Source organism: Trachypithecus francoisi, unplaced genomic scaffold, assembly GCF_009764315.1.
Source record: "Trachypithecus francoisi isolate TF-2019V2 unplaced genomic scaffold, Tfra_2.0 Lachesis_group3, whole genome shotgun sequence".
NCBI lineage: Eukaryota > Metazoa > Chordata > Mammalia > Primates > Cercopithecidae > Trachypithecus > Trachypithecus francoisi.
The window spans coordinates 43,388,442-43,414,027 of NW_022681468.1; the positions used below are offsets into that span (position 1 = coordinate 43,388,442).

The 25,586-nt window shown below is 40.8% G+C and overlaps 1 protein-coding gene across 1 annotated transcript in view; it reads right to left on the reverse strand.

Moving 5' to 3' along the window:
- Positions 1–18,286, reverse strand: part of SNAPC1 (small nuclear RNA activating complex polypeptide 1) — a 33,598-nt gene extending 15,312 nt beyond the window's left edge. Inside the window, exons 1-7 of the mRNA XM_033187802.1 lie at positions 18,067–18,286; positions 13,695–13,854; positions 13,375–13,515; positions 11,993–12,097; positions 3,603–3,761; positions 1,809–1,877; positions 1,051–1,113 (exon numbers count right to left, since the gene is read on the reverse strand). Of these exons, the coding sequence (XP_033043693.1) occupies positions 1,051–1,113; positions 1,809–1,877; positions 3,603–3,761; positions 11,993–12,097; positions 13,375–13,515; positions 13,695–13,854; positions 18,067–18,194 (825 nt within the window). The 5' untranslated portion in view covers positions 18,195–18,286. The remainder of the gene's footprint in view (positions 1–1,050; positions 1,114–1,808; positions 1,878–3,602; positions 3,762–11,992; positions 12,098–13,374; positions 13,516–13,694; positions 13,855–18,066) is intronic.
- Between the last annotated feature and the right edge of the window lie 7,300 nt (positions 18,287–25,586).

A 25,586-nucleotide genomic window follows, 5' to 3' on the forward strand; every position in this document is an offset into this window, starting at 1 on the left:
GGCAGGTGGATCACCTGAGGTCGGGAGTTCAAGACCAGCCTGGCCAACATGGAGAAACCCCGTCTCTACTAAAAATACAAAATTAGCCGGGTATGGTGACACATGCCTGTGATCCCAGCTACTCAAGAGGCTGAGGCAGGAGAATCACTTGAATCTGGGAGGCGGAGGTTGCGGGGAGCCAAAATTGCACCATTGCACTCCAGCCTGGGCAACAAGAGCAAAACTCCATCTCAAAAAAAAAAAAAAAAAGCCAACAAAGTGAAAGAGTTCAAACAAATAGAAAAAAAAAGAACTCACAGGAAATGGGAGGAACCATCAAAAAAACTGTAGTTAACATCCTTAAAGAGAAAAAGTTATTGCATCCTGTGAAAAAGAAAAATACATTTTAAAAAAACAAAACAAGCAGCATTCAGAGAACAAAAAAAATTATTGGTAATGAAAAAATATCAGGGGAAATTTTTTTAAATCAATATAATGGTTCAGAAGATAAAGCCTAAAAATCTCCCTGAAAATAGAAAATGAGACAGTGACTGAAAATAGAAGAGAAAAACAAGAAAAGTTGAAGAAGAGAAAAGATGCAGCAAAGAACATTTGTATCGAAGAAACAATACAGAAACTTCCTCAGAACTGAAGGATATCAGATTAAAAGGAGGTCACCATGAGTGCCATGGGCAATAAACAAAAAAGATGGACACCAAGTTACATTATATGTACTAAATGAAATTTCAGAACTCCAGGGACAAAGCAAAACCCTAAAACCTTCCAAAATCAGGAATACTAGAAGCTGGAAGACAATAAAGGAAATGGCATTAAAATTCCAGGTAAATATTAGAAGAAACTGCTAAAAGAAAAGAAGTCAAAGATGCTGCCTCTCAAGGTTAGGAATACAAGGGTAGGAAATGGCAGAGAAGGGGTCTGTTGTGCTATACAATCTCTCTAGCATTATTTGACTTTTAAAACTAAGTACATGTATCACTACTTTGATGAAAAATTGAAATATAATTTAAAAAGCAGTCAATTTCCAAATTACCTTATTAAAGAATAACTCACCTGAATGACAACTGAAAAGGCCTTTGATTTTATTTTCGCTAATGATTCTGCCCTTTCACATCTCTGGATATAAAATAAGAAGAAAAAAAGTTAAAACACACAAACATTAGGGGAAAAAACTGAATACCCAAGTATTTATTATCGGAAATAAGATTTTAGACAGAAGGTGGGGTAAAAGAAACTAACATATATTGGGTACACACACGTAAACATACATCATATTCTCTCACAGATGTAGCAGGTGCCATAATACTATCCCCGTAGTTACAGATCATTTTCATTCAGGATTCAAGGAGGACAATATGAGTGAAAGCCTGGGTGATCAGGCAGAGCCTTGAACTGCTATTCCCTCCTCATCAGCCTATACTCAAAGATGGCTCCTTGTTTCATCCACTAAGATGGATGAAAACTCTGGAGACAGGAAGCAGTATACAGTGTAATGGCTTGGGCTCCACACTGGTTGAAAGGCTAACAAGTGAGAAAAGATATATTACAAAAGCCTGATCCTGATCCTGTATAACTGAGGGCACCTTCCACAGTCGAGCTTTCCTTTCCCTGCAGAAAACTATTATCATCCTCTCTCCCAACCTACACCTGATGTGGCCTCCACAAGGCTTCCAGTAAAGAACAAACTACCTTTTCACAAAACCATGATTCAGAATTTTCTCTTATATTTCTTATAATACTGACCATGGGTCACAATGCTTAGTATACAGAATCATAGCCACACATAAATATGAATTGCAAAGTTTTCTGACCTCTGTTTCTTGTGAATTTCCTTCCATTTTTTCTTCTCCATCATTAATTTTTGATTTTAAGGATGGATTCTAAAAGAGCAAAAAAGATACATACACACACACACAAATTTACAATTCAATTAGCTGCAAATCAATTTGAGAAATCATTACTTTTAATAAATGAAAAACTAAAAGATCATTCACATTTTATACCACCTAACATTAAGATCACAGGTTTCAAAATGTTCTACAATTCATCAATAAAATGCTTAAATCCTCCTAATTAATGTGGTAGTCTCTATGTGGTAGTAAGAAAACAGGCTTATTCTCCTTTCCTTCAGGTTTTCAGAGCTCATGGTAATGCTCTCTGAAGAGAGTTTATCTATTAAAAGAGAATACTGGCTATGCATGGTGGCTAATCCTGTAATCCTAATACTCTGGGAGGCTGAGGTGGAGGGATCGCTTAAGGCCGGGAGTTCCAAACCAGCCTGGGCAACATAGCAAGACACCATCTCTACAGAAAAATTTAAAATTAAGCTGGTTCTATCCCTGGCAACATAGCAAGACGCTGTCTCTACAAACAAATAAAAAATATTAGCTGGGCATGGTGGCATATGTCTGCAAACCCAGCTACTTAGAAGGCTGAGGTGGGTGGATCACTTAAGCCTGGGAGGTCGAGGCTGTAGTGAGCTGTAGTCGTGCCATGGCATTCCAGCCAGGGTGAAAGAGCAAGAAGACCCTGTCTATATACGTACATATAAAGAATACTAACAATTTTTTTACATTAAATGCCTACGTCATTTGTGTAACCTATTTATAGGACTTAAAGTATCCAAACATTCTAAAACTTGCTATCTCTCATTAAAATAAATGCAGAGGAATAAAGTTATTTTCTTCTTCCCAAGACATCTTCTTATCAGTTTCCTTGTTTATCTTTTCTAAAATTAAGCTGTGAGCCAGCTTCCTTTATATAACAGAAAGTGAAAAGGTAGCAAGAAATCTTTCTGAAAGACGATATATAGATAGCAGTATCTGTGTGGCATTTGTGAAAACACCAGCACATTATCAAGACACACAGTAAGTAATCAGAAATTGCTTACTTTTTAAAAATTGTTTTCCTAGATTTACTAAAATAAGATGGAGTAATAGTTTCAGAAGTAAATTTCACAAGGCTAGCCTTTAGATTTCCAGGGTAAAAAAGTTCCTCTAGCTGAAAAGGCTAATGTGAAACCATCAATACTTTTGGTTAAATAAACTAAGTTGAAGATCTGTGATGATGAGACCTGCAAAAAGATAAACCACACCAGGTAGACAATATGTAAACAGAGAAACACTTGCCCTATCACAGTAGGAAAAGCCACCACTCAGGTCCCACTGTCTGCTGTCATGCAGCAAAGTGGAATCAGTGTTACCAGTCTAGAATTTTAGGTGAGGTCCACAAGTACTTAAAAGTTGGTAATTAACTCAAAAATTTTAAACAACGTTAGAATCAACACTATGCCAAACAAAACACATCTGTGTGCAGGATTTAGCCCAAAGACTGAGTGTGCAACCCCTAGAAAAATGCCAAATTATAAAGACTGTAATTTACTCTTCTACCAAAAAAAGGAAAATACATATATACTCCATCTGTAAGGTTAAATAACATCACATACCTAATAAGTGGCAAAAGTGGAACTAGAAAAGCCAAGCCCTCTAAATCTTAGCTCCACAGGATTACAGCCTCTAACACTAGGCTGCCTCTCAACATTATTATCCATGGATAATCATTCGTGTATAATACAATGGTGAGGCACCAAACAAGTGATTGCATACCTTTCTGTCTTTGTGCCACTGCTGATGCTCCAAAACTATGTTCTTAATATTGTCAAAAAAATCATCCTTTATCAAACTGAGGGCTTTATCTGGCTTGGACTTATCAACCGAAATTATACGTTTCATGTTCTGATAATGATCATGAACGTTCAGCATTTCCTAAAAGCAAAAAGATGAGTCCTTTATTTCACTTTTTGAGGAGAAACTAAAAGGCAAAACCAACACAAAATAGTCACCTTCCAAAGTGACTTCCAGTTGATAAGGAATAACATGCTACAGTATATTCAAAATAACATAATCATGTAAACAAAATAGTGCAACTTCATTAACATAGAGGTATGGATTCCAGAGGTATGGACTTACTGACTTACCTCAACAAACATTAACTAAGATACACTTATAGGAAGACATTGGGGAAAGACGAATCAGTTAACATACAATTCCATTCTAGAATATCACAATTATTTGTAGCATGATGTATCATTAAATATTGCTACTGACAACTAAGATATTTTTATATCATATTGTCACATCAAGCATATTTATGGCCAGGTGTGGTGGCTCACGCCTGTAGTACCAGAACTTTGGGAGGCCGAGGCAGGCTGATCACGAGGTCAGGAGATCGAGACCATCAGGGTTAACACGGTGAAACCCCATCTTCACTAAAAATACAAAAAATTGGCCAGGCGTGGTGGTGGGCGCCTGTAGTCTCAGTGACTCGGGATGCTGAGGCAGGAGAATGGCATGAACCCAGGAGGCGGAGCTTGCAGTGAGTGGAGATCGCACCACCGCACTCCAGCCTGGGTGACAGAGAAAGACTCCGTCTCAAAAAAAAAAGAAAAGAATATTTACATAGTCCTTTATGCTCTGCTGGAAATTCCTATGTAACGACTCTCATCCAACCCGCCACAGAAATCCCAAAACCTATATGCCTGTTCCCGTAAGTTTCACCATTACTTCAGCGATAAGATTCAGGATTAAAAGAAATAGAGGGGGCCAGGCGCGGTGGCTCAAGCCTGTAATCCCAGAACTTTGGGAGGCCGAGACGGGCGGATCACGAGGTCAGGAGATCGAGACCATCCTGGCTAACACGGTGAAACCCCGTCTCTACTAAAAAATACAAAAAAAACTAGCCAGGCGAGATGGCGGGTGCCTGTAGTCCCAGCCACTTGGGAGGCTGAGGCAGGAGAATGGCGTAAAACCGGGAGGCGGAGCTTGCAGTGAGCTGAGATCCGGCCACTGCACTCCAGCCTGGGCGACAGAGCGAGACTCCGTCTCAAAAAAAAAAAAAAGAAAGAAATAGAGGGTAGGCCGGGTGCGGTGGCTCACGCCTATAATCCCAGCACTTTGGGAGGCCAAGGCAGGAGGATCACAAGGTCAGGAGTTCAAGACCAGACTGGCCAACATGGTGAAATCCCATCTCTACTAAAAACACAAAAATTAGCCAGGTGTGGGGATGGGTGCCTGTAATCCCAGCTACCTGGGAGGCTGAGGCAAGAGAACTGCTTGAACCCGGGAGGTAGAAGTTGCAGTGAGCCAAGACTGCACTGCCACTGTACTCCAGTGGGGGCAACAGAACAAGACTCCATCTCAAAAAAAGAAAGAAAGAAATAGAGGGTGATGTATGACACCATTTGTGGCATTATTTATTAGATCTTCTTCCTCCAAAAATCTCCAGCCAAATGGGCAGATCTGTGGGGTAAGGAAAAAAGACAGCGTACTACAGGTGGACTTAAGAAAACCTGGCATAGGCACTTGGCTCTAAGATCAGGAGAGAACTACTGACACTTCCATCACAGATGGACATTACAACATCTGAGTCATCCCTAACTCAGACTACTCAATTCATTTCCAGATTTTGGTAGAATCAACACCTGTTCAAGAAATAAGACACTAGGCCAGGCACAGTGGCTCATGCCTGTAATCCCAGCACTTTAGGAGGCTGAGGAGGGCGGATCACCTGAGGTCAGGAGTTCGAGACCAGCCAGACCAACTAGGAGAAACCCCATCTCTACTAAAAATACAAAGTTAGCCGGATGTGGTATGCCTGTAATCCCAGCTACTCAGGAGGCCGAGGCAGGAGAATCGCTTGAACCCAGGAGGCAGAGGTTGCGGTGAGCCAAGATCGTGCCATTGCACTCCGGCCTGGGCAACAAAAGTGAAACTCCGTCTCTCAAAAAAAAAAAGAAATGAGAAACTGTGAGAAACTGATCAATAGTAGTGAGTGCTCACATACATGGGATCTGCAGTGGGAGAACAGTGTCCAGACATGGAGAGCCCCTAACTCTTTACAGTTTACACTGGCTGTGCTCTCATGATTTTTACTTCATGTGATATAGAAAGACCACCAGTCAGATCTAGTTTTTGAGTCTGAGCTCTGTCGTTTGCTCAATGTATGACAACGGGGAAGTCCCTCAACCTAAGAATCACATTCACGTTTCACATTTGTACAAAATGAACAAACCCAGCATTGTTAATTATTAAACAAGCTTATTATACAGGTGAAAGTATTCTGTATAATCTAAAGCACTATACAAAATTAAAGAAGCCAGGCACGGTAGTGTGTACCCGTAGTCCCAGCTACTCAGAAGGCTGAGGCATGAGGACGGCCTGAGCCCAGGAATTCAAGGCCAACTCAGGCAACACAGCAAGACCCCCACTCTTTAAAAAAACAAAAAAGAAGAAGAAAACTAAATAAGAAATAAAAGACAGTGTGCATGGACTATGGAGCCTTACAGACTTGGACATTCAAACCCAGTGTCTGTACCTTATTGTGCCTCACCTGATACAAACTACTTAACTTCTCTAAACCTCAGTTTCCTTATTTTTAAAACTGTGGGCCGGGCGCAGAGGCTCATGCCTGTAATCCCAGCACTCTGGGAGGCTGAGGTAGGTAGATCACCTGAGGTCAGGAGTTCAAGACCAGCCTGGCCAACATGGCGAAACCCCACTTCTACTAAAAATACAAAAAATTAGCTGGGCATGGTGGTGCGTGCCTGTAGTCCAAGCTACTCAGGAGGCTGAGGCAGGAGAATCGTTTCAACCTGGAAGGTGGGGAGGTGGAGGTTGCAGTGAGCCGAGATCATGCCACTGCACTCCAGCCTGGGCAATAAGAGGGAAACTCTGCTTTAAAAAAAAAAAAAAAAAAGGCCAGGTGCAGTGGCTCATGCCTGTAATCCCAGCACTTCGGGAGGCCGAGGCAGCCAGATCACCAGGCCAGGAGATCAAGACCATCCTGGCTAACACAGTGAAACCCCGTTTCTACTAAAAAAAAAAAATACAAAAAATTAGCCGGGCATGGTGGTAGGCGCCTGTAGTCCCAGCTACTCAGGAGGCTTGAACCGGGAGGCAGAGCTTGCAGTGAGTCGAGATCGCATTCCAGCCTGGGCGACAGAGCGAGACTCCATCTCAAAAAAAAAAAAAAACCTGGGAAAATACCACCTCCTCTGCAGGGTTACCATGACAGTTAGTGAGATAACACACATAGAACATCTAGCATAGTTCCAGGAATATGGTGAGTACTCAGTACACAATGTCCATTATTATAACTGTATAAATGAAAAAACAGAAATGAAATAATTTGCTCAAGGTCCTACTTACATAGCAGAGGGCTAGAAGTCAAATGTTTTGATTCAGTATCCTGTTCTCTTTTCATTTTATTATGCCTCCTTAACCACAAAACTAGAACAAGTGGCAGAATCATGACCAGAATTTGGATCTTCTGAAATGAAGACTTAACAGCAGTTGCAGGCAGTAAAAGGAAAATTTAAGAGTATTAAATTTAAGCATTATCAGTGAGAATGGATCACAGGCTATGCTAGGACAAAAGATATAGAGCCAGCAGAAGTATCAAGGGACAAGGCTCTCAAAGCAATTATGTCACAAGCCAGAGATCCGACAGAGCCAGGATAACTTCACAGACTATTCCATTCCTAAAAGCCTCCAGGTATAGGCATTTCATAGCCTGACCCTTCTGACACTCTTCTCTATTCACTCTAAAAGAGTAGACTTTTGTGCATCACCCCCAACTTAAAAGAGCTTAGAATGAAAAAGCACGTTGAAAAAGGTATGTTGAAAAAATATTTACGTTCTACCACCAAATTGGTCAATAGTCAGAAAAATTATAACCAGCCAAGCATGGTGGCTCATGCCTATAATCCCAGCACTGTGGGGAGGCCAAGGTAGGAAGAGCACCCAAGCTCAGGAGTTCAAGACCAGCCTGGGCAACATAGCAAGACCTTGTCTCTACAAGAAAATTTTTTAAGATTAGCTAGCATGGGCCAGGTGCGGTGATTCACGCCTATAGTACCAGCACTTTGGGAGACCAAGGTGGGTGGATCAAGAGGTGAGGAGTTCAAGACCAGCCTGGCCAAGATAATGACACCCTGCCTCTACTAAAAATACAAAGATTAGCCCGGCGTGGTGGCACGTGCCTGCAATCCCAGGTATTCAGGAGGCTGACACAGGAGAATCGCTTGAACCTGGGTGGCAGTTACAGTGAGCCAAGATCATACCACTGCACTCTAGCCTGGGCCATACAGCAAGAGTCTGTCTCAAAAAAATTAATTAATTAATTAAATAAAATAAAATTAGCCAGCATGATGGTAAGTGCCTGTAGTCCCAGCTACTCAGGAGGCTGAGGTGGGAGGATCACTTAAGCCCAGGAGATTGAGGGTGCAGTGAGCTACAATCGCACCACTGCACTCCAGCTGCGGTGATGAAGCAAGATCCTGTCTCAAAAATTTAAAAAAAGTGGCCGGGCGCGGTGGCTCAAGCCTGTAATCCCAGCACTTTGGGAGGCCGAGACGGGCGGATCACGAGGTCAGGAGATCGAGACCATCCTGGCTAACACGGTGAAACCCCATCTCTACTAAAAATACAAAAACTAGCCGGGCGAAGTGGCGGGCGCCTGTAGTCCCAGCTACTCGGGAGGCTGAGGCAGGAGAATGGCGTGAACTCGGGAGGCGGAGCTTGCAGTGAGCTGAGATCCGGCCACTGCACTCCAGTCCGGGCGACAGAGCGAGACTCCGCCTCAAAAAAAAAAAAAAAAAATTTAAAAAAAGAAATTATCACTAACTGGGTTCAAATCATCTTTTTTCATTAGAATATTGATAAGAATGTCTTGCTGTTTGAAAATGTCCTGTGCCTCTCTCTTCATGATTCACATCAGCATTTCTCAGCTTTCTGGTATCCTAAAATTTTTCTTCCATTCTCCACAATTGCTATTCCAAACATTTTCAACTCTCAGTTCCCTGACCCCGATGATGCTCTCTTACAGTTCAGGCAGTCAGGTCTGTTCGCCTTCTATTTCTCCTCTACACAAAGATTTATAAAAATCCATTCTCACCTCCTTTCCTCAAGTTTCAAAGGAAGAAGTATGCCTTCTGTTCAAGGCTACTCTCTCCACTGGATTCTCAATCACAGACACACCCACCTCCTCCATAGCAGGAACCCTGCTGCTACCTCTCCTGTATACAACCATTCATTCCCTCTAACTAGCTCCTTACCTCAACTCTAAACATAAACATTGTGTCTCTCCAATCTCTAAAACTTTACAACTCCCCTCTGCCAAAAAGACAAAATACAAATTCCTTCTACTATACAAAGTACTTTTATCTTATTTAGTTTTGTACATAAACTCTCTCCCACCTCTTTCTTGCTAAGCTGCTAGAGGGAAAAAAAAAATCCTAGTTTTTGTTACACTTCACTCATTTGCTTGTTGAATGACAAATTTTCAACCCCAGTCCCACCTCAGGCCAGTCCTCTGCTATCCAACAAACAGGCACTGCAGCCATACAGAACTGAGTTTGAAGCTTAGCTCCATTACTTCCTAACCTAGTCTCTGTAACTCAGTTTCCTCAACTTTAAATCACGGATAAAACCCCTGCTTTTAAAAAATTTTTTAAGCACTTATTTTGCAGAAATGTTGAAGTGAAACAATCTACACAAAATATCTTCCCAGAGTTCCTGCATTATACTATGTCTTCAGATACTGAGGAATATTCAGTTCCTTGTAATACAGTAATTCTTAACCTTTTTGGGGGACATGAACACTTTTGAGAATCTGAGGATGGTTACAGTACCTCACCCTAAAAATGTATCCTTATGGGCTGGGCAGGGTGGCTCATGTCTGTTATCGCAGTACTTTGGGAGGCCAAGGTGGGCAGATCGCCTGAGCTCAGGAGTTCGAGACCACCCTGGGCAACATGGTGAAACCCCATCTCTATTAAAATACAAAAAATTAGCCAAGTGTGGTGGTATGTACCTGTAGTCCCAGCTACTCGGGAGGCTGAGGCATGAGAATCGCTTGAGCCCTGGAGGCAGAAGTTGCAGGTTGCAATGAGACAAAATTGCGCCACTGCACTCCAACTTGGGCTACAGAGTGAGCCTCTATCTCAGAAAGAAAGAAAAAAAAAGATTCATATGTATGACATCAATTTTTCATACAATGTGGTGGGGGAGAGAGCACATGGACGATCCCCAGGCCAGAGATTAAGAATCCTTGCTCAAAAATAAAGTCACTTTACAGAAGACTTTATTGAGACCCAGAGTGCTCTCAAAAATTAATTTGCTACCTGAATTACAAACAACCTGACAGGCTCATGCTATCACAACATGGAGGCAACCGGGCACAGTGGCTCACACTTGTAAATTCAGCACTTTAGGAGGCCAATGCGGGCAGATTGCTTGAGGCCAGGAGTTCAAGACCAGCCTGGTCAACACAGTGAAATCTCACTTCTACTAAAAAAAGAAAAAATTAGTTGGGCATGGTGGTGCACACCTGTAACCCCAGCTACTTGGGGGGCTGAGACACGAGAATCACTTGAAACTGGGAGGCAGAGGTTGCTGTGAGCCAAGATTGTGTTACTACATTCCAGCCTGGGCAACAGAGGAAGACCCTAAGTAAGGGGGAAAAAAAAAAAAAGAACATGGGGGCATCTAAACAAACATTTGACTAAATCGAAGATCCAGTCCCTCTCTTTCAATTGTAATACAAGAAAAGACTGAGTAGGGCTGGGGAAAAGGGGAATTAACACTTATTAAGGGTATACTGTGTGTAATATACCACACTCGGCACTATTTTGGCATCACGTCATTTCAATTCTCACAACAACCGAATGAAATAAAATATTATAATCCTAATATTAATGAGGGAGACATTTAGGCTTAAAGAAAATTTAAAAGCATGACCAAAGTGTCCCCTTAGCCCCTTGTCTCCTCTCTATATGTTCTTTTGAAATATCATTGATTTAGAAGCCTGTAACCCTGTACTGAGAGTTTGTTTTAACCTCAAAGCAATGCTTTTCTACTCATTCTTACAAAGATTTGTAACACTACTTATCCATGCATAAGATTTTTCTCAATATTGTACACTCAAACAAAATACCAAAATATATTATCAAAATAGATTCACTGTTTTCAATGGTGGGTTTTAAAATAAATGTTAAAACTCAGGAAGTAGGCCAGGTGCTCATGCCTGTAATCCCAGCACTTTGGGAGACCAAGGTGGGCAGATCACTAGGTCAGGAGATCGAGACCATCCTGGCTAACACAGCGAAACCCTGATTCTACCAAAAATACAAAAAATTAGCCGGGCGTGGTGGTGCACAACTGTATTCCCAGCTACTCGGAAGGCTGAAGCAGGAGAATTGCTTGAACCTGGGAGGTGGAGGTTCTAGTGAGCTGAGACTGCACCATTGTGCTCCAGCCTGGGTGACAGAGTGAGACTCCACTTAAAAAAAAAAAAAAAAACTCAGGAAATAAATGCAAATTGTTTTTTTGTTTTTTAAAACGGAGTCTTGCTCTGCTGCCCAGACGGGAGTACAGCAGTGCCATCTCAGCTCACTGCAACCTCCACCTCCTGAGTTCAAGCAATTATCCTGCCTCAGCCTCCCCAGCAGCTGGGACTACAGGCATGTGCCACCACACCTGGCTAATTTTTGTATTTTTAGTAGAGACGGGATTTCACCATGTTGGCCAGGCTAGTCTCAAACTCCTGACCTCATGATCCACCCACCTCAGCCTCCCAAAGTGCTGAGATTACAGGTGTGAGCCACCATGCTGGCCATGCATATTGTTTTTTAAAAAAGTAAGTAAAGTCACCTTAAACTCTTGTTTTGTGACCTAACTAACGGTAGTTTTAGTAACGGAATCCACATATCCTCAGTCCAAGTCCAGTCTTCTATATCTTTTTTTCTCATGCTATTTCAAGATTTGTAAGTCTTGATATATTTAGGCTATTTTATTTCTGATACTCTAGAGAAACAGCATCCTAGAGTGGTGAAAATCATTAGAAAAATCAGTGTCCAGTAGATGAAGGTATAACCTTGATATGTACTTGGCAATAAAACAGTTTTTAAAAAATTTCAAGAGCATAAAAGAAAATTTACCTCTAATACATCAGAAGTGATAAGCTTCATCACACGATCACTTGGGTCCTTAAATTCTTCTGTAACTTCAGCTCGGTGAATTTTTTTCTTCATCCTATATGACAACTATGTGATAATACATGTCTTTTAAAATGAGTACCTTTTAAACAGTATTTTAAAAAGTATTGAAATATAACCCAGCACTAAAAATAGTCTATTAAGTAAACACAGATAAAACAAAAGCAGCTGTAAGGATACATTTGTTAAATATCCATGTTCTAAAGACTATTAGACTTGTGAAGTATCCTTTCACATGCCATGCCACATGCCTACAAATTCAGGTAAGACAGAAATTACATAATCTGCCAGCTAATGGCAGAATCAGAACTAGTGCTCTTCAACCTAGTGTCTCAATTATCACAAGATTAAACAAAAACAAGTGTTATTAGAAATTTCAACTTTTCACCAAATAATTTTTAACAATTTGGTACGTCTTTCAGTAACCTCCTCTGATGTTTGAGATATGAGCAAATGCAGATGCCAAATCTAATTTCTTCTCAAAACAATTTGCTTAATATGTGGCATCCAGATATACTGCATTCAAAAGCAAAGGCTACATTTTTGTTTGCAGAAAAAAAGTAGTAATTAGAAAATACCATCTCCTATTTTAAAAAAGCTACAAGGCCGGGCATGGTGGCTCATGCCTATAATTGCAGCACTCTGGGAGGCCGAGGCAGGTGATCACCTGAGGTGAGGAGTTCAAGACCAGCCTGACCAACATGGTGAAACCCCATCTCAACGAAAAATACAAAAATCAACCAGGCATGGTGGTGGGCGCCTGTAGTCCCAGCTACTCAGGAGACTGAAACAGGAGAACGGCTTGAACCCCGGAGACGGAGGCTGCAGTGAGCCGAGATCGCACCACTGCACTCCAGCCTGGATGACAGGGCAAGACTCTGTAGCAAAAAAGCACACACATAAAAAAAAAAAGTTACAAGCCAGGCGGGGCGCTCCCAACACTTTGGGAGGCCGAGGTGAGTGGATCACGAGGTCAAGAGATTAAGACCATAGTGGCCAACATGGTGAAACCCCGTATCTACTAAAAATACAAAAATTAGCTGGGCTTGGTGGTCCGTGTCTGTAGTCTCAGCTATTCAGGAGGCTGAAGCAGGAGAATCGCTTGAACCCAGGAGGCAGAGGTTGCAGTGAGCCGAAATGGTGCCACTGCACTCCAGCCTGGGCGACGGAGTGAGACCCTGTCTCAAAAAAAAAAAAAAAAAAAAAAGGCTAAGAGTCTTGAACACTATCAATACTCATTCCATTTTCTGGAGATTGAGAGGTTTTATGGACAATAAAATATAATTGCTCATTTTGTAAAAACCAAATTATTTTAGGCAACATACCAATTTGGGCATAGCTGTAAAGTGAAATGCTCTGTCTAGTCGTAGCTTCCTAAAAATATAAGCTGCATCAAAATGCTGTGCATTTACTAAATCTTGCTGAAATTTTAAAACTTCATCCCAATCCTTCAGGGCAACTCTGATCTGCAACCAGGAAGAAAAAAAAAACGTTGTACTAAATGTAAATATTTTTTCACAAACATATTATAATTTTAAAATACTGGCATTTTATTTAAATCATATTTAATCATATAATATTTATTATAAAACTATGGTACTTGTTTTACATTTCTGCAAAGGAAAAATAACTCACTAAGTATTACCTTTTGTTTTGGTTGACACAGTTGGGTGTTATATAATCCATATAGCAGATACAAAGCACCAACTCTGATCTGGAAGGTATATGGAGGTAAAAAATATCGCCAAGCCAAAGCCAAAGCTTCTTTTGTAAACATGTTCTTTTCTAAATTTCTCATTCTGCCACTAATAAACAGAGAGAAAATATATTATGACTCATTACGTGAATAAGTAATGAACAAAAGCCAGAAGTATATACTTGTTTAAACGGTAGTTATAATAATTTGATGAGGATTCCATACCGGTAAACATGATGCAGCTTCCAAAAGCATCAACTTTACTTGCCAAATTGAAGAGCAAGAAGGAAGGGGTTGCAAATTTTTTATTATTGGTTAAATATTTAAAACCCGTAATGTTAAAATAATCATGGTTATGTTACAGAACTATGTGCATTTTAATATATAATTGTCAGAAATGCTTGTTCTTTGGTGCTGTAGAGAAGTAGCACTTGAACGTAAATTTTATGTCTTCAGCAAGGCCATTTTTTTACTTTCTACAGAAAGGGGACAGTCGCCAGCAGTTTTGCTACACTGAACAAAGGAGACAGGGTCATTTATAACTTGACGCGTCTACTTTGGACTTCACATTCTGTATCTGTCTTGATTGACTAGCAACTTAGAACTTGAAGTAACTTGTGGAATGCTGAGAAAGGTAAAAACACTTTTAAATAAGGAAGAGGAACAGGCTATGACTTAATGCTTGCTTGGACCAGTATAAGCACGCCAGGGCAAATATTTAGGCTAAACTGTAAGAGCTAAGAACATAAAGTACACTCATTTCTTTATTACAGCTAGCAGATATTTAAGAATGTTAGCACAGGTCTTTGAATAAATTTTGCTTGTAAGAGAAGTTACTATTTAGTCTTAATTAGATGGGGAGGAAAGTCTTTGAAGACGAACCTCTACTTTACTTTTTACATAATGAACATTTTCTCCAGTACTCTCAGGGATTTGCACTAAATCTCCTCTGTCCTTGGGAAGCCTAGGTGAAAAAGTTAGAGAAACAGCACAAAGTAACCCACACTCCTAATTGTCCAGAGCACCACAAGCTCATTAGAAGAAGGGAGGAGAGGGGAGAAGAGCATACTCCAGCATACAACCAAAAGCTTTGTCCAAACATCCAAGAGAGCAACAAGACTTTCTTGGCAATCAATCAATGAAATAACACAGGAAATGTACCTGAAAGGAAAGTATCTTGGGTACCCAAGATCACTAAGGAAAACTCAAGTTGGAAACTGCTTAGGGCAAACCTGCCTCCCATTCTATTCAAAGTGACTTCTCTGCTCACTGAGATAGATGCATATCTGATTTGGCTCCTTTGGAAAAGCTAATCAGAAACTCAAAAGAACGCAAACGCAACCATTTGTGTCTCACCGATCTGCGACCTGAAAGCTCCCTCCCCACTTCCAGTCTTCCTGTCTTTGCTTCAAGTTGTCCCGCCTTTCCAGACCGAAACAATGTACTTCTTACATATATTGATTGATGTTTCATGTCTCCCTAAATGTACAAAACCAAGCTGTGCCCTGACCACCCTGGGCACATGTCATCACAACTTCCTGAGGCTGTGTCAAGGGCGTGTCCTCAACCTTAGCAAAATAACCTTTCTAAATTAACTGAGACCTGTCTCAAATTTTCGAGGTTCACGTGTATTTTCTGTAGATATAAACAGCATAATGAATAAACTAACTGAAACTGTTCTGCTGTGCTAAGTTAACAAAAAATTTTTAAAGACAAGGCCTTAAAAAAGTCAATGTAACAGTCTTCTTACCACTTTGGATAAAACAATGAAGCCATATCTGTGCATACTATATAGGTTTCTATGTAAGACCTGAAATTAGTAGACAAAAAATGCCAGATTTCAAATAAGACACTAGCTAAATGTCTCAAAGTGTTGATGCAAGTGACTAATACACTGTACAAATATAAATATGTAGAACTTTCACTTTTAAAACAGCAACAAAAAATAAAGACATTCACCCTGCAGCCATAAACAGGGGGCTCCATTACATCTGATTACAACGCAGGGGTGGAAGGGAAGGGGGTGGTAGAAGAATGTTTTGGCTCTTCAAATAATAAATATACGAAAAGAATACAAAATACCTACTCTAGTTATGGTAACCAAAGTAATTTCTCAAGAAAATCCACCACTCCTCTAGTGATTCCTGTTTCTTTTTTCATTTTAGGTTTTCCCTACTAGAAAATGTAAATGTTACATTTTGAGCTAAGTTTTCCTTAAATGCATTTTTCCCCCCAAGAAGTGGTACAGTGCAATATTACGGATTTTAGAAACAGGCAGATACACAGTTTCCAACCTCTGCTCTACAATCCACTATCTTTGTAATGGAGAAATTACTTAATCTCTTTAAGCCTTAATTTCCTCATCTATAAAACAAGGATAATTGTACCTGCTTTTTATAACTGTCTTATGCAATAAAGCTATACACTGCATTTAGTAGCCATTTAATAAAGCTATACATTGCATTTAGTAGCCATTTAAAAAAAATTAGTCTCTCTCCTTTTATTAACCGTACAACAAACAGCTCTTCATCCTCCATTTCTTGCAATTTAAAAACTACAAAGGTAATTTGTTTACACTGACAGAGAGAAAATGAGTCTTAACATTTTGTTCAGAAAAACATAGTTTTAATCATAAGGTTTAACTCATTCCGAAAATCAGTTATTTAGCCTTTTCAATATTATATGTACTATGCTAAGAAAAATAGATTCATCCAGCCACTGTCCTCACAGAGGTCAGTCTAGTCAAACGAAAATTTTAAAACGGTAGTAATAATGAACATTTGACCAGCCTGGCTAACATGGTGAAACCCCGTCTCTACTAAAAATACAGAAATTAGCCAGGCGTGGTGGCACGAGCTGTAGTCCCAGCTACTCGGGAGGCTGAGGCAGGAGAATGTCTTGAACCCAGGAGGTGGAGGTTGCAGTGATACAAGATCGCACCATTACACTCCAGCCTGGGTGACAGAGCGAGACTATGTCTCAAGAAAAAATAATAATAATAATAATGAACATTTATTGAGGACTTAGAATGCATTTCTGATATATCAGCTCATTTGATCTTCACAGCTTCTGAGGTTTATCATTGCCTCTATTATACAGATATGGAAACTCAAGTAACTTGCCCCAGGTCACAGTGGACCCTGCAATCAAATGCAGCCAATTGGGATCCATAACCTACGCCCTTAACAATCCCACACTGCGTTTTCAACTATACCATTACAACAAAACGTGGCAAGCGGTGAGATAAAATAAAAATAGGGTGCTATGGGGGTGGGGGGGACATGAACAGCGTACTCAGTCTAGAAGAACGAAAAAGACTTCCCCGAGGAAGTCATTTGAGCTTAATCCTGAGTAAAGAATGAGGTGGACAAAATAAGGGTTGCGGCGGAAAGCTTCAGGCTTAGGAAAAGCCTATGGAGGGCCAAAAAAAAAAAAAAGCTGCTGGAGCAAGAAAGTGAGTGCATGGAGGGGACTGGCAGGCGAAGCTGGCAGTGAGGAATGGTCTTGGCAAGTCAGAGAATTCAAGCGTTATCCCAAAGGCAATGGGCACCACTACAGAATGAGCCGGAGAGTGACATGATCAAATTTGCACGTTTGAAAAACAACTTTGGGCCGGGCGCGGTGGCTCACTCCTGTAATCCTAGCGCTTTGGGAGGCCGAGGCGGGCGGATCACGAGGTCAGGAGATCGAGACCAGCCTGGCCAACATAGTGAAACCCCCCGTCTCTACTAAAAATACAAAAAATTAGCCGGGCGTGGTGCCGGGCACCTGTAATCCCAGCTACTCGGGAGGCTGAGGCAGGAGAATCACTTGAACCCGAAAGGCGGAGGGTTGCACTGAGCCGAGACCGCGCCATTGCACTCCAGCCTGGGCGACAAAGGGAGACTCTGTCTCAAAAAAAAAAAAAAGACAACTTTGGTTGTTGTAGGAAAGATTAATTCAATCTTGAAGGGTTTTGTCTTTGCTTGTGTGTTTTTCAACATGAGGTCCTAGAACAAGACCGTAGAACAAGACTGGGGAAGGGCAAATGATAGTGGCCTGGGTCAGGGTGGAGGCAGTGGAGATGGAGAGAGGAGTTTAGAAAGGAGGCGAAGCAGAGACGCATATCTGGGAAGAGGCCGCAACAACCATCAGGGCACAATGAAATACAGCAGGGAAAGCGCGTTGCCTGCGCACAGGGGAAGGTCCAGGAGTGATGGAGGCAACCTTTGGTGACTGCCGCTCTTCTCACCACTTCGCAAGTGCAATATCGCCGGAAAGGAGGCAACTTTCTACACAACCTGCGGGCAGGGAAAGGCGGGTGGTGGACAAAAACACCCACCAGAAAATAGTACCGAACTTCATGTTTCTCCACAGCTCCGTGAAGTCCTCGAAGCGTACACTGTCTGTCTCCTGGAAGCGACTGAGCAGCGCCTCGCAGTCTGTCTGCAAGCCAGGAGGAGTCCCCATGGCCCCCGAAGCCCGCACACCTCTAACCGACTACCCAGCGGTGGTCGCCCAGGAAACCAACCCCGAACGGCCCGCCCCTACGGCGTGCGCACACGCGCTCCGTGTCGTATTATCCGGCACTTTTAGCTCCGCCTTTATCCGGGCTCTTGCTACCGGTCGTCTGCTTAGTGCGCGGGCGTGAAAGCGTTCTGCTGTTTTACTGGCTGAGATTGCTTTCACCCAGAGTGCTAAGATCCACCCTTCTATCGAAGAGGTTTAGTTGAAGAGGTTTACGTCTCAAGTGTTGTGTTTGCTCACGAGCGGTTTTAGGTCTTCATTTTCCGCTAGGTTATGTAACTTGACTTTACCCTTACTAGCACTCTCCTTTAAAGTGACCCTAGTGTGACATAAGTGAACTTTTGAGCTAGGAAAGAACGGTCCCAACCCCACCCACCCCCACGTGGGAAGAGAAGCTAAAGAAGGCTTGCTAGGAAACAAACATTCTCCTTCTGGTCATCGAGAACCCTAATACTCTGTACCCATATAATACGATGCTTAAGGTGTGACCCTCTCTTTGTAGCCCTGGTATTCTGCAACCACTCTTGAAAAGAAGAGCTGTATTTCATACCCTCTTGTAAATAGCCGCCCTCCTGCCCCGCCACGCATTCACCCTTGTGCTACATAGTACTTAGAAAATACCTATTTCTTATATTATTATTTGGATGAATTGCCTTTTTGTGTACACGTTGCCACCTAGCTTCCTTCCTCCAGGAGGTAGCTATGGAGTAACATTTTGAACTTTAGACCATTTCTCTGATTGAAAGGTATGCTATCATTCTTCAGGAGAGGTATCCTGATATTATAGAAAAACATTGGGCTTTCTGTCTGTAAATGGAGTATCCATTCACTTTACTTTTCTGATCCTTGACCTGTTTTTTTGTTTGTTTTTTGGATTTGTTTGTTTTTTGTTTTAAGACGGAGTTTCGCTCTTGTTGCCAGGCTGGAATGCAGTGGCGCGGTCTCGGCTCACTGCAACCTCTGCCTCCCGGGTTCAAGCGATTCTTTTGCCTCAGCCTCCCGACTAGCTGGGATTACAGGCATGCACCACTTCACCGGAATTTTTTTTTTTTTAGTAGAGACGGGTTTTCACCATGTTGGCCAGGCAGGTCTCGGAACTGCTAACCTCAGCTGATCCACTCCCCTCGGCCTTCCAAAGTGTTGGGGTTACAGGCGTGAGCCACTACACCCTGTCCTCTTGACCTGTTTTTTAAATGTTATGTGATATTTTATGTCAGAAAAATGTATGTGATGTGTGAGATAAGAAGCATAGCAGTTAAACACCTGTGCACCTTTCACCTGTGTAGGAACCAGAACATTACCAACACCTTCACATCAATCTGCGATTTCCTCCTCTGACTTATTCCTTTGCCTGTACCCTACTTTAATCACAACTACTGGTTGGGTGCGGTGGCTCACGCCTGAAATCCCAACACTTTGGGAGACAAGGCAAGAGGATCGCTTGAGTCCAAGAGTTGGAGACCAGCCTGGGAAACATGGTGAAAATTAGCCGGGCATGGTGGTGCTCAGCTGTAGTCCCAGCTACTCGGGAGGCTGAGGTGGGAGGATCACCTGAGCCTGGGAAGTGGTGGTTACAGGAGGCAGAGGTTGCAGTGAGCCAAGATCATGCCACTGCACTCCATCCTGGGCTACGGAATGAGACCTAATCTCAAAAAAATAAAATAAATAACTACCTTGAATTTTGTTTCTCTTTCTCATTTATATATTTTATCACTTATGTATGTTTAAACGGTATATTTTTTAGTTGTGGTTGGTTTTGAGTTTTATGAAAATGGTATTGCAATTTATAATATGTGTTATTTGAATTGCTTTTAAAACTTGTTTCCAAGATTGACTCATATTATTACACATAATTGTAGTTCATTTTTCACTGCTAACATTCTATTGTGCAAAAATATACTGCTTATTCATTATTTCTTCAATGAAAATTTAAGTAGATTCCAGATTTTGCTATTATAAACAATGCTACTTTGATCACTCGTATATGTCACCTTTGTAGGGTTGTCAGATAAAATACAAGAGGCCCAATTAAATTTGACTTTCAGATCAACTAAAAAAATTATTCATTGTTTATTTAAATCTAAAATATAATTTAACTGGGCATATTATATTTTTGTTTGCTAAATACGGCAACTCTACTTATACGTTGCAGTAATCTAGAGTATATACACCTAGAATTAGAATATATACCTACCATTATCATCACTGTTAAATAATAAGAGGTGCAAGTGTTCAACTTTATAATTTTAAATTGTTTTTTAGAATAGCTTGACTTGGCCAGGCGTGGTGGCTCACACCTGTAATCCCAGCACTTTGGGAGGCCAAGGCAGGCAGATCACTTGAGGTCAGGAGTTCAAGAACAGCCTGGCCAACATGATGAAACCCCGTCTCTACTAAAAATACGAAAATTAGCCAGGCATGGTGGCATGTGCCTGTGGTCCTAGCTACTTGAGAGGCAGAGGTATGAGAATCGTTTGAACCTGGGAGGCGGAGGTTGCAGTGAGCCAAGATCGCACCACTGCACTCCACTCCTGGGTGACAGAACGAGACCCTATCTTAAAAAAAAAAAAAAAAAAAGAATAGAATAGCTGGACTGATTTACACTTCACTAGCAGTGCATGAGAGTTCCTACTTGAGCCATATCATCTCACAAATTTGGCTTCTAATTGTGGTCTTAATACACATTTCTCTGATTACTAATGTGGTTGTGTATCTTTTCAAATTCTGATTTTCTATTCATATTTCCTCTACTGTGACATGCTTGTTTATATAGTTTGTCTATTTTTCAATTGTGGCATTTGACTTTTTCATATTGATTTGTAGAAGCACCTTATATATTCTGGAAACTAAACTGATGTTTGTACTATGTGTTGTTGTTTATTTCCTAGGTTGTTTTTATTTACTATCTTTATGGTTTTTTATATATAGAAATTAGTTTTTTAATATAGTCAAATTTCAAAATCTTTTCTAATAAGGGCTCTTGTTTCTTGAAGTCATAAGTGTTTTCCCTATATTTCATTATTAGTATAACCAATAAATCTTGAATACTGAATGACTTAACACAAACTAAGCTTGTTTTTCTTTTACATTAAGTTCAATTAATGACAGGATAGGGTGAGGAGGGTTCTGCTTCAAGCAGTTACCTGCTGACCAAAGCTGATGAAAACTCTTCAGTGATTGACTTTCAAGATCACCTTGAGCACCTTGAGTGACTTGGCTGGAATGTTTTAGTGAAGACATCTAGCCTGTGGACTGGAGAAGAACGAGAATGTGGAAGATTGCATGAGAGATTTTTATGGGCCAGGCCTGGAAATGGTATGCACTCAAAGTGTGGTTCACTGACAATTACTAGTCTGCAAACTGTTTATTACTTCTCCATCTCACAATAGTACAGAAATTAAGAATAAATGCTGAGATGGTTTGGCTCTGTGTCCACATCCAAATCTCATCTCGAATTGTAATCCCCATATGTGGAGGGACGGACCTGTAATCTCCATGGTTTGAGGGAGGGAGGTGATGGAATCATGGAAGAGGTTTCTCCCATGCTGTTCTCATGATAGTAGTTCTCATGAGATGTGATGGTTTTATTCGTGTTTAACAGTTCCTCCTACACACACTCTCTCCCCTGCCATCATGTAAGATGAACGACCCTTCTGCCATGATTGTAAGCTTCTTGAGGTCTCCTTAGCCATATGGAACTGTGAGTCAATTAAACCTCTTTCCTTTATAAATTACCCAGTGTCAGGTGTATTTCTTTACAGCAGTGTGAAAACAGACTAATACAAATGCTTATTAACTTTATATAGCAATTTAATAGAATAATTTGATATGGCTTTTTAGATTTTTAAAAATAATTTAATTTTATTAAAGTTTATAAAAGTATTGGTCCATGATAGATTGGGGGGAAATGGTTCATTACAACAGATAATTTGAGAAGCACTGTTATATACCATTTCAATCCACATTCTATTGGCCAGAATTCAGCCACATGGACTTATTCAGGTGCAAAGGTGGCTGAGAAATGTCATCCCTAATTAGGCAACATTTCCCCAACAATAGTTCCAGTCTCTGGAAGAGGTGCACACATCTTTGTTGGACCATGTATTAGCTCATTCCTGCTGCTATAACAAAATACCATATAATAGGTAACTTATAAACAACAGAGATTTATTTCTCACAGTTATAGGAGGCTGGGAAGTCTAAGATCAAGGTGCTGGCAGATTCCGTGCCTGGTGAGGGCTACTCTCTGCTATCAAGATGGCACTTGTTGCAGTGTCCTCACATGGCATAATAGCAGAAGGACAAAAGAGGCCTAGCTAGTTCCCTCCAGCGCTTTTATAAAATCACTAATCCCATTCATGAGTCCTCATGACTTAATTACCTGCTAAGACCCTACCTCTTAATGCTATCACATTGGCAATTAACTTTCAACACATTAATTTTGAGAGACATTTAGACCAGAACAGACTGCCAACACGTCTGCTGCAATTTTATTCAGAAACTCTGAAAGTATTACCTTTCATTTTTAATTTACTCTCATCCATCTAAAAATTTATTTCTATGTATGGTATAAGGATCCTATTTCACTTTTTTCCATATGTATAACCATATGTATGTATATGTATTTTCCATATGTATAATTTTCCAGCATCTGTTATTGAATAGTCCATCCTTTCCCAAAATTCACTTCTGTTATATATGAAGTTGTATGGCTAATTGGAACCAGTACATAACTGTATGGCTTTGTACCTGTTATTAAAATATTAAAATACCAAACCATAGTGCAGTATTTCCATTACTGTTAGTAAAACAGTTACCACTCTAAGCCTCCTTACTATCCTCAACTCAAACTCTTGAACCCCCCAGGCCACAAATCCCTTAACCTCTCAGCCTCTAAAACTGAAGTGGTTAAGCCTGGCACAGGAAGAGACCTCCAGTGCCGGCTCCAGCTTCAGTCTACTCGTAGGGTTGTTATCTACCTTCAAGGCTCCATTTGGATTTCACTTCTCTAACACCACACTCTAATTACTACAGCTTTTTAAGTGAATTTACTTAAGAAAGAAATTTCTCTTATTGTTCTTCAGGAATATCTTGACTATTCTTGAATTTTCACTTTTTCATATAAATTTTAAATTTGACTTGTCAAATTTCTCTAATAGCACCACTGGGATTTCAATTGAATTTAGGAAGGAATAACATCTTTTTTTTTTTTTTTTTTTTTTGAGATGGAGTTTCGCCTTTGTTGCCCAGGCTGGGGTGCAATGGTGCAATCTCAGCTCACTGCAACCTCCACCTCCCGGGTTCAAGTGATTCTCCTACCTCCTCCCAAGTAGCTGGGATTACAGGCATGTGCCATCACACCCAGCTAATTTTGTATTTTTGGTAGAGATGAGGTTTCCCCATGTTGGTCAGACTGGTCTCCAGCTCCTGACCTCAAGTGAGCCACCCGCTTCTGCCTCCCAAAGTGGTGGGATTGCAGGTGTTAGCCATGGAGCCCAGCTGGAATAATACCTTAATTGTATTATTTCTATCCATAAACATTTAAGTCACCTGTAGCATCTTTACTGAAGTTTTATAATTTTTCTCCCTGAACTTTTTACTTGTCTTTTGTTAGATTTTTCTTATATGTCTTATGTTTTTGTGTAGCTACTGTATTTAGCATCTTTGACTGCCTTACATTTTCTAACTGCTTGATTCCAATATATAAAAATGCAATTGAATTACATATATGTATCTAGTATCCAGTCCCCTTGTTAAACTTTTATAATAATTTTTCTGTTGATTCTTTTAGGCTTTCTATATAGATGATATCTGCAGCTGTGAATAACAATAGTAATGATAGCTTGCTTTTTCCTTTCCAATCCTTATCGCTTTTATTTCTCTCCCTCTTACTTCATTTCCCAGGCTAAGACCTCCCATACTGTTAAAGATAAACCTGAGAGAATGGGTGTGTGTCTGTTCAATAATGTACCATCAGCACCTATAAGTACTTGCTACACAGTAGGTGCTCAATAAAGAATCTAGTGATGTTTATATTTCAGTTATTTTACTTTTTAGCTCTAGCATTTCTATTTGGCTCTTTTAAAAATATTTTCTAGCTATTTGTATTCTGTATCTGATGAATTATTGTCACCATACATTCCTTTACATCTTTAAGCAGAGTTTCCTTTGATTCTTTGAATATATTTTTAATGACTGCTCTAAAGTCTTTATTAAAAAGTCAGCCATGGAGGCTCTCTGTTATGTAATTTCTCTTGCATCCTTTTTTCCTGTGTATGGATCAAATGTTCCTGTTCCTGTTTCTTTTCTTTTCTTTTTTTTTGTTTTTTTTGAGACGGAGTCTCGCTCTGCTGCCCAGGCTGGAGTGCAGTGGCCGGATCTCAGCTCACTGCAAGCTCCGCCTCCCAGGTTTACGCCATTCTCCTGCCTCAGCCTCCGGAGTAGCTGGGACTACAGGCGCCCGCCACCTCGCCCGGCTAGTTTTTTGTATTTTTTAGTAGAGACGGGGTTTCACCGTGTTCGCCAGGATGGTCTCGATCTCCTGACCTCGTGATCCGCCCGTCTCGGCCTCCCAAAGTGCTGGGATTACAGGCTTGAGCCACCGCGCCCGGCTCCTGTTTCTTTTCATATCTCATGCATTTTTTTGTTAAAGATTTGATACTTTAGACAATTTATTGTATAATTCTGGATATTGATTGGTTCCCCTTCTGGAGCTTATTGATTTTGTTTACTTATTTATTTATTTTACTGACTTGACTGGAGTATTTTAGTGAAGTCCAGTTCCCCAGTTCAGTGTGAAGCTTCTGATGTTGCTCCTCAGAGACTGCAACCTTGACCTTCCTTACACCCTTCACCCTGGGATGATAGTGGTTTCACCAGTATTCTTTGTCTTTCCCCATCTCTCTGTTAAACTGTCTGCCTTTTAGTATCCACTCAGCTGTTAGAGTCCACTAATTGCTAACTGATTGCTCTATTGTTTTTGACAATGCTCTGGGGGAATAAATTACTCCATTGTCTAATCAGATTAAATTTAGGCTCCTTTGCAGAGGTAGTTTTTGAGTAGAGTGTTGAGGTTTGCTCTGATCCCAGGAAGGCTCTTCTTAGCCATCTCTTCCCTAGCTTTCTCTGGTAAACTCTGGTCTGCAGTTTAGCTTGTTGCTTTTAGAAGGTACCAGCCTCCTCTTAATTGCTTAATTGTTTTCAAGAGCACATTTAGGTTCAATTTTTCCCCTACTCTGTTCCAAATAAAGTAATTTCTTCTGGGAAGAGCTTCAGAATTTTCTTTTCTTATGGATGTTTCTCCCCCTGAGCAAAATCTCTGAACCACTGCTCCAG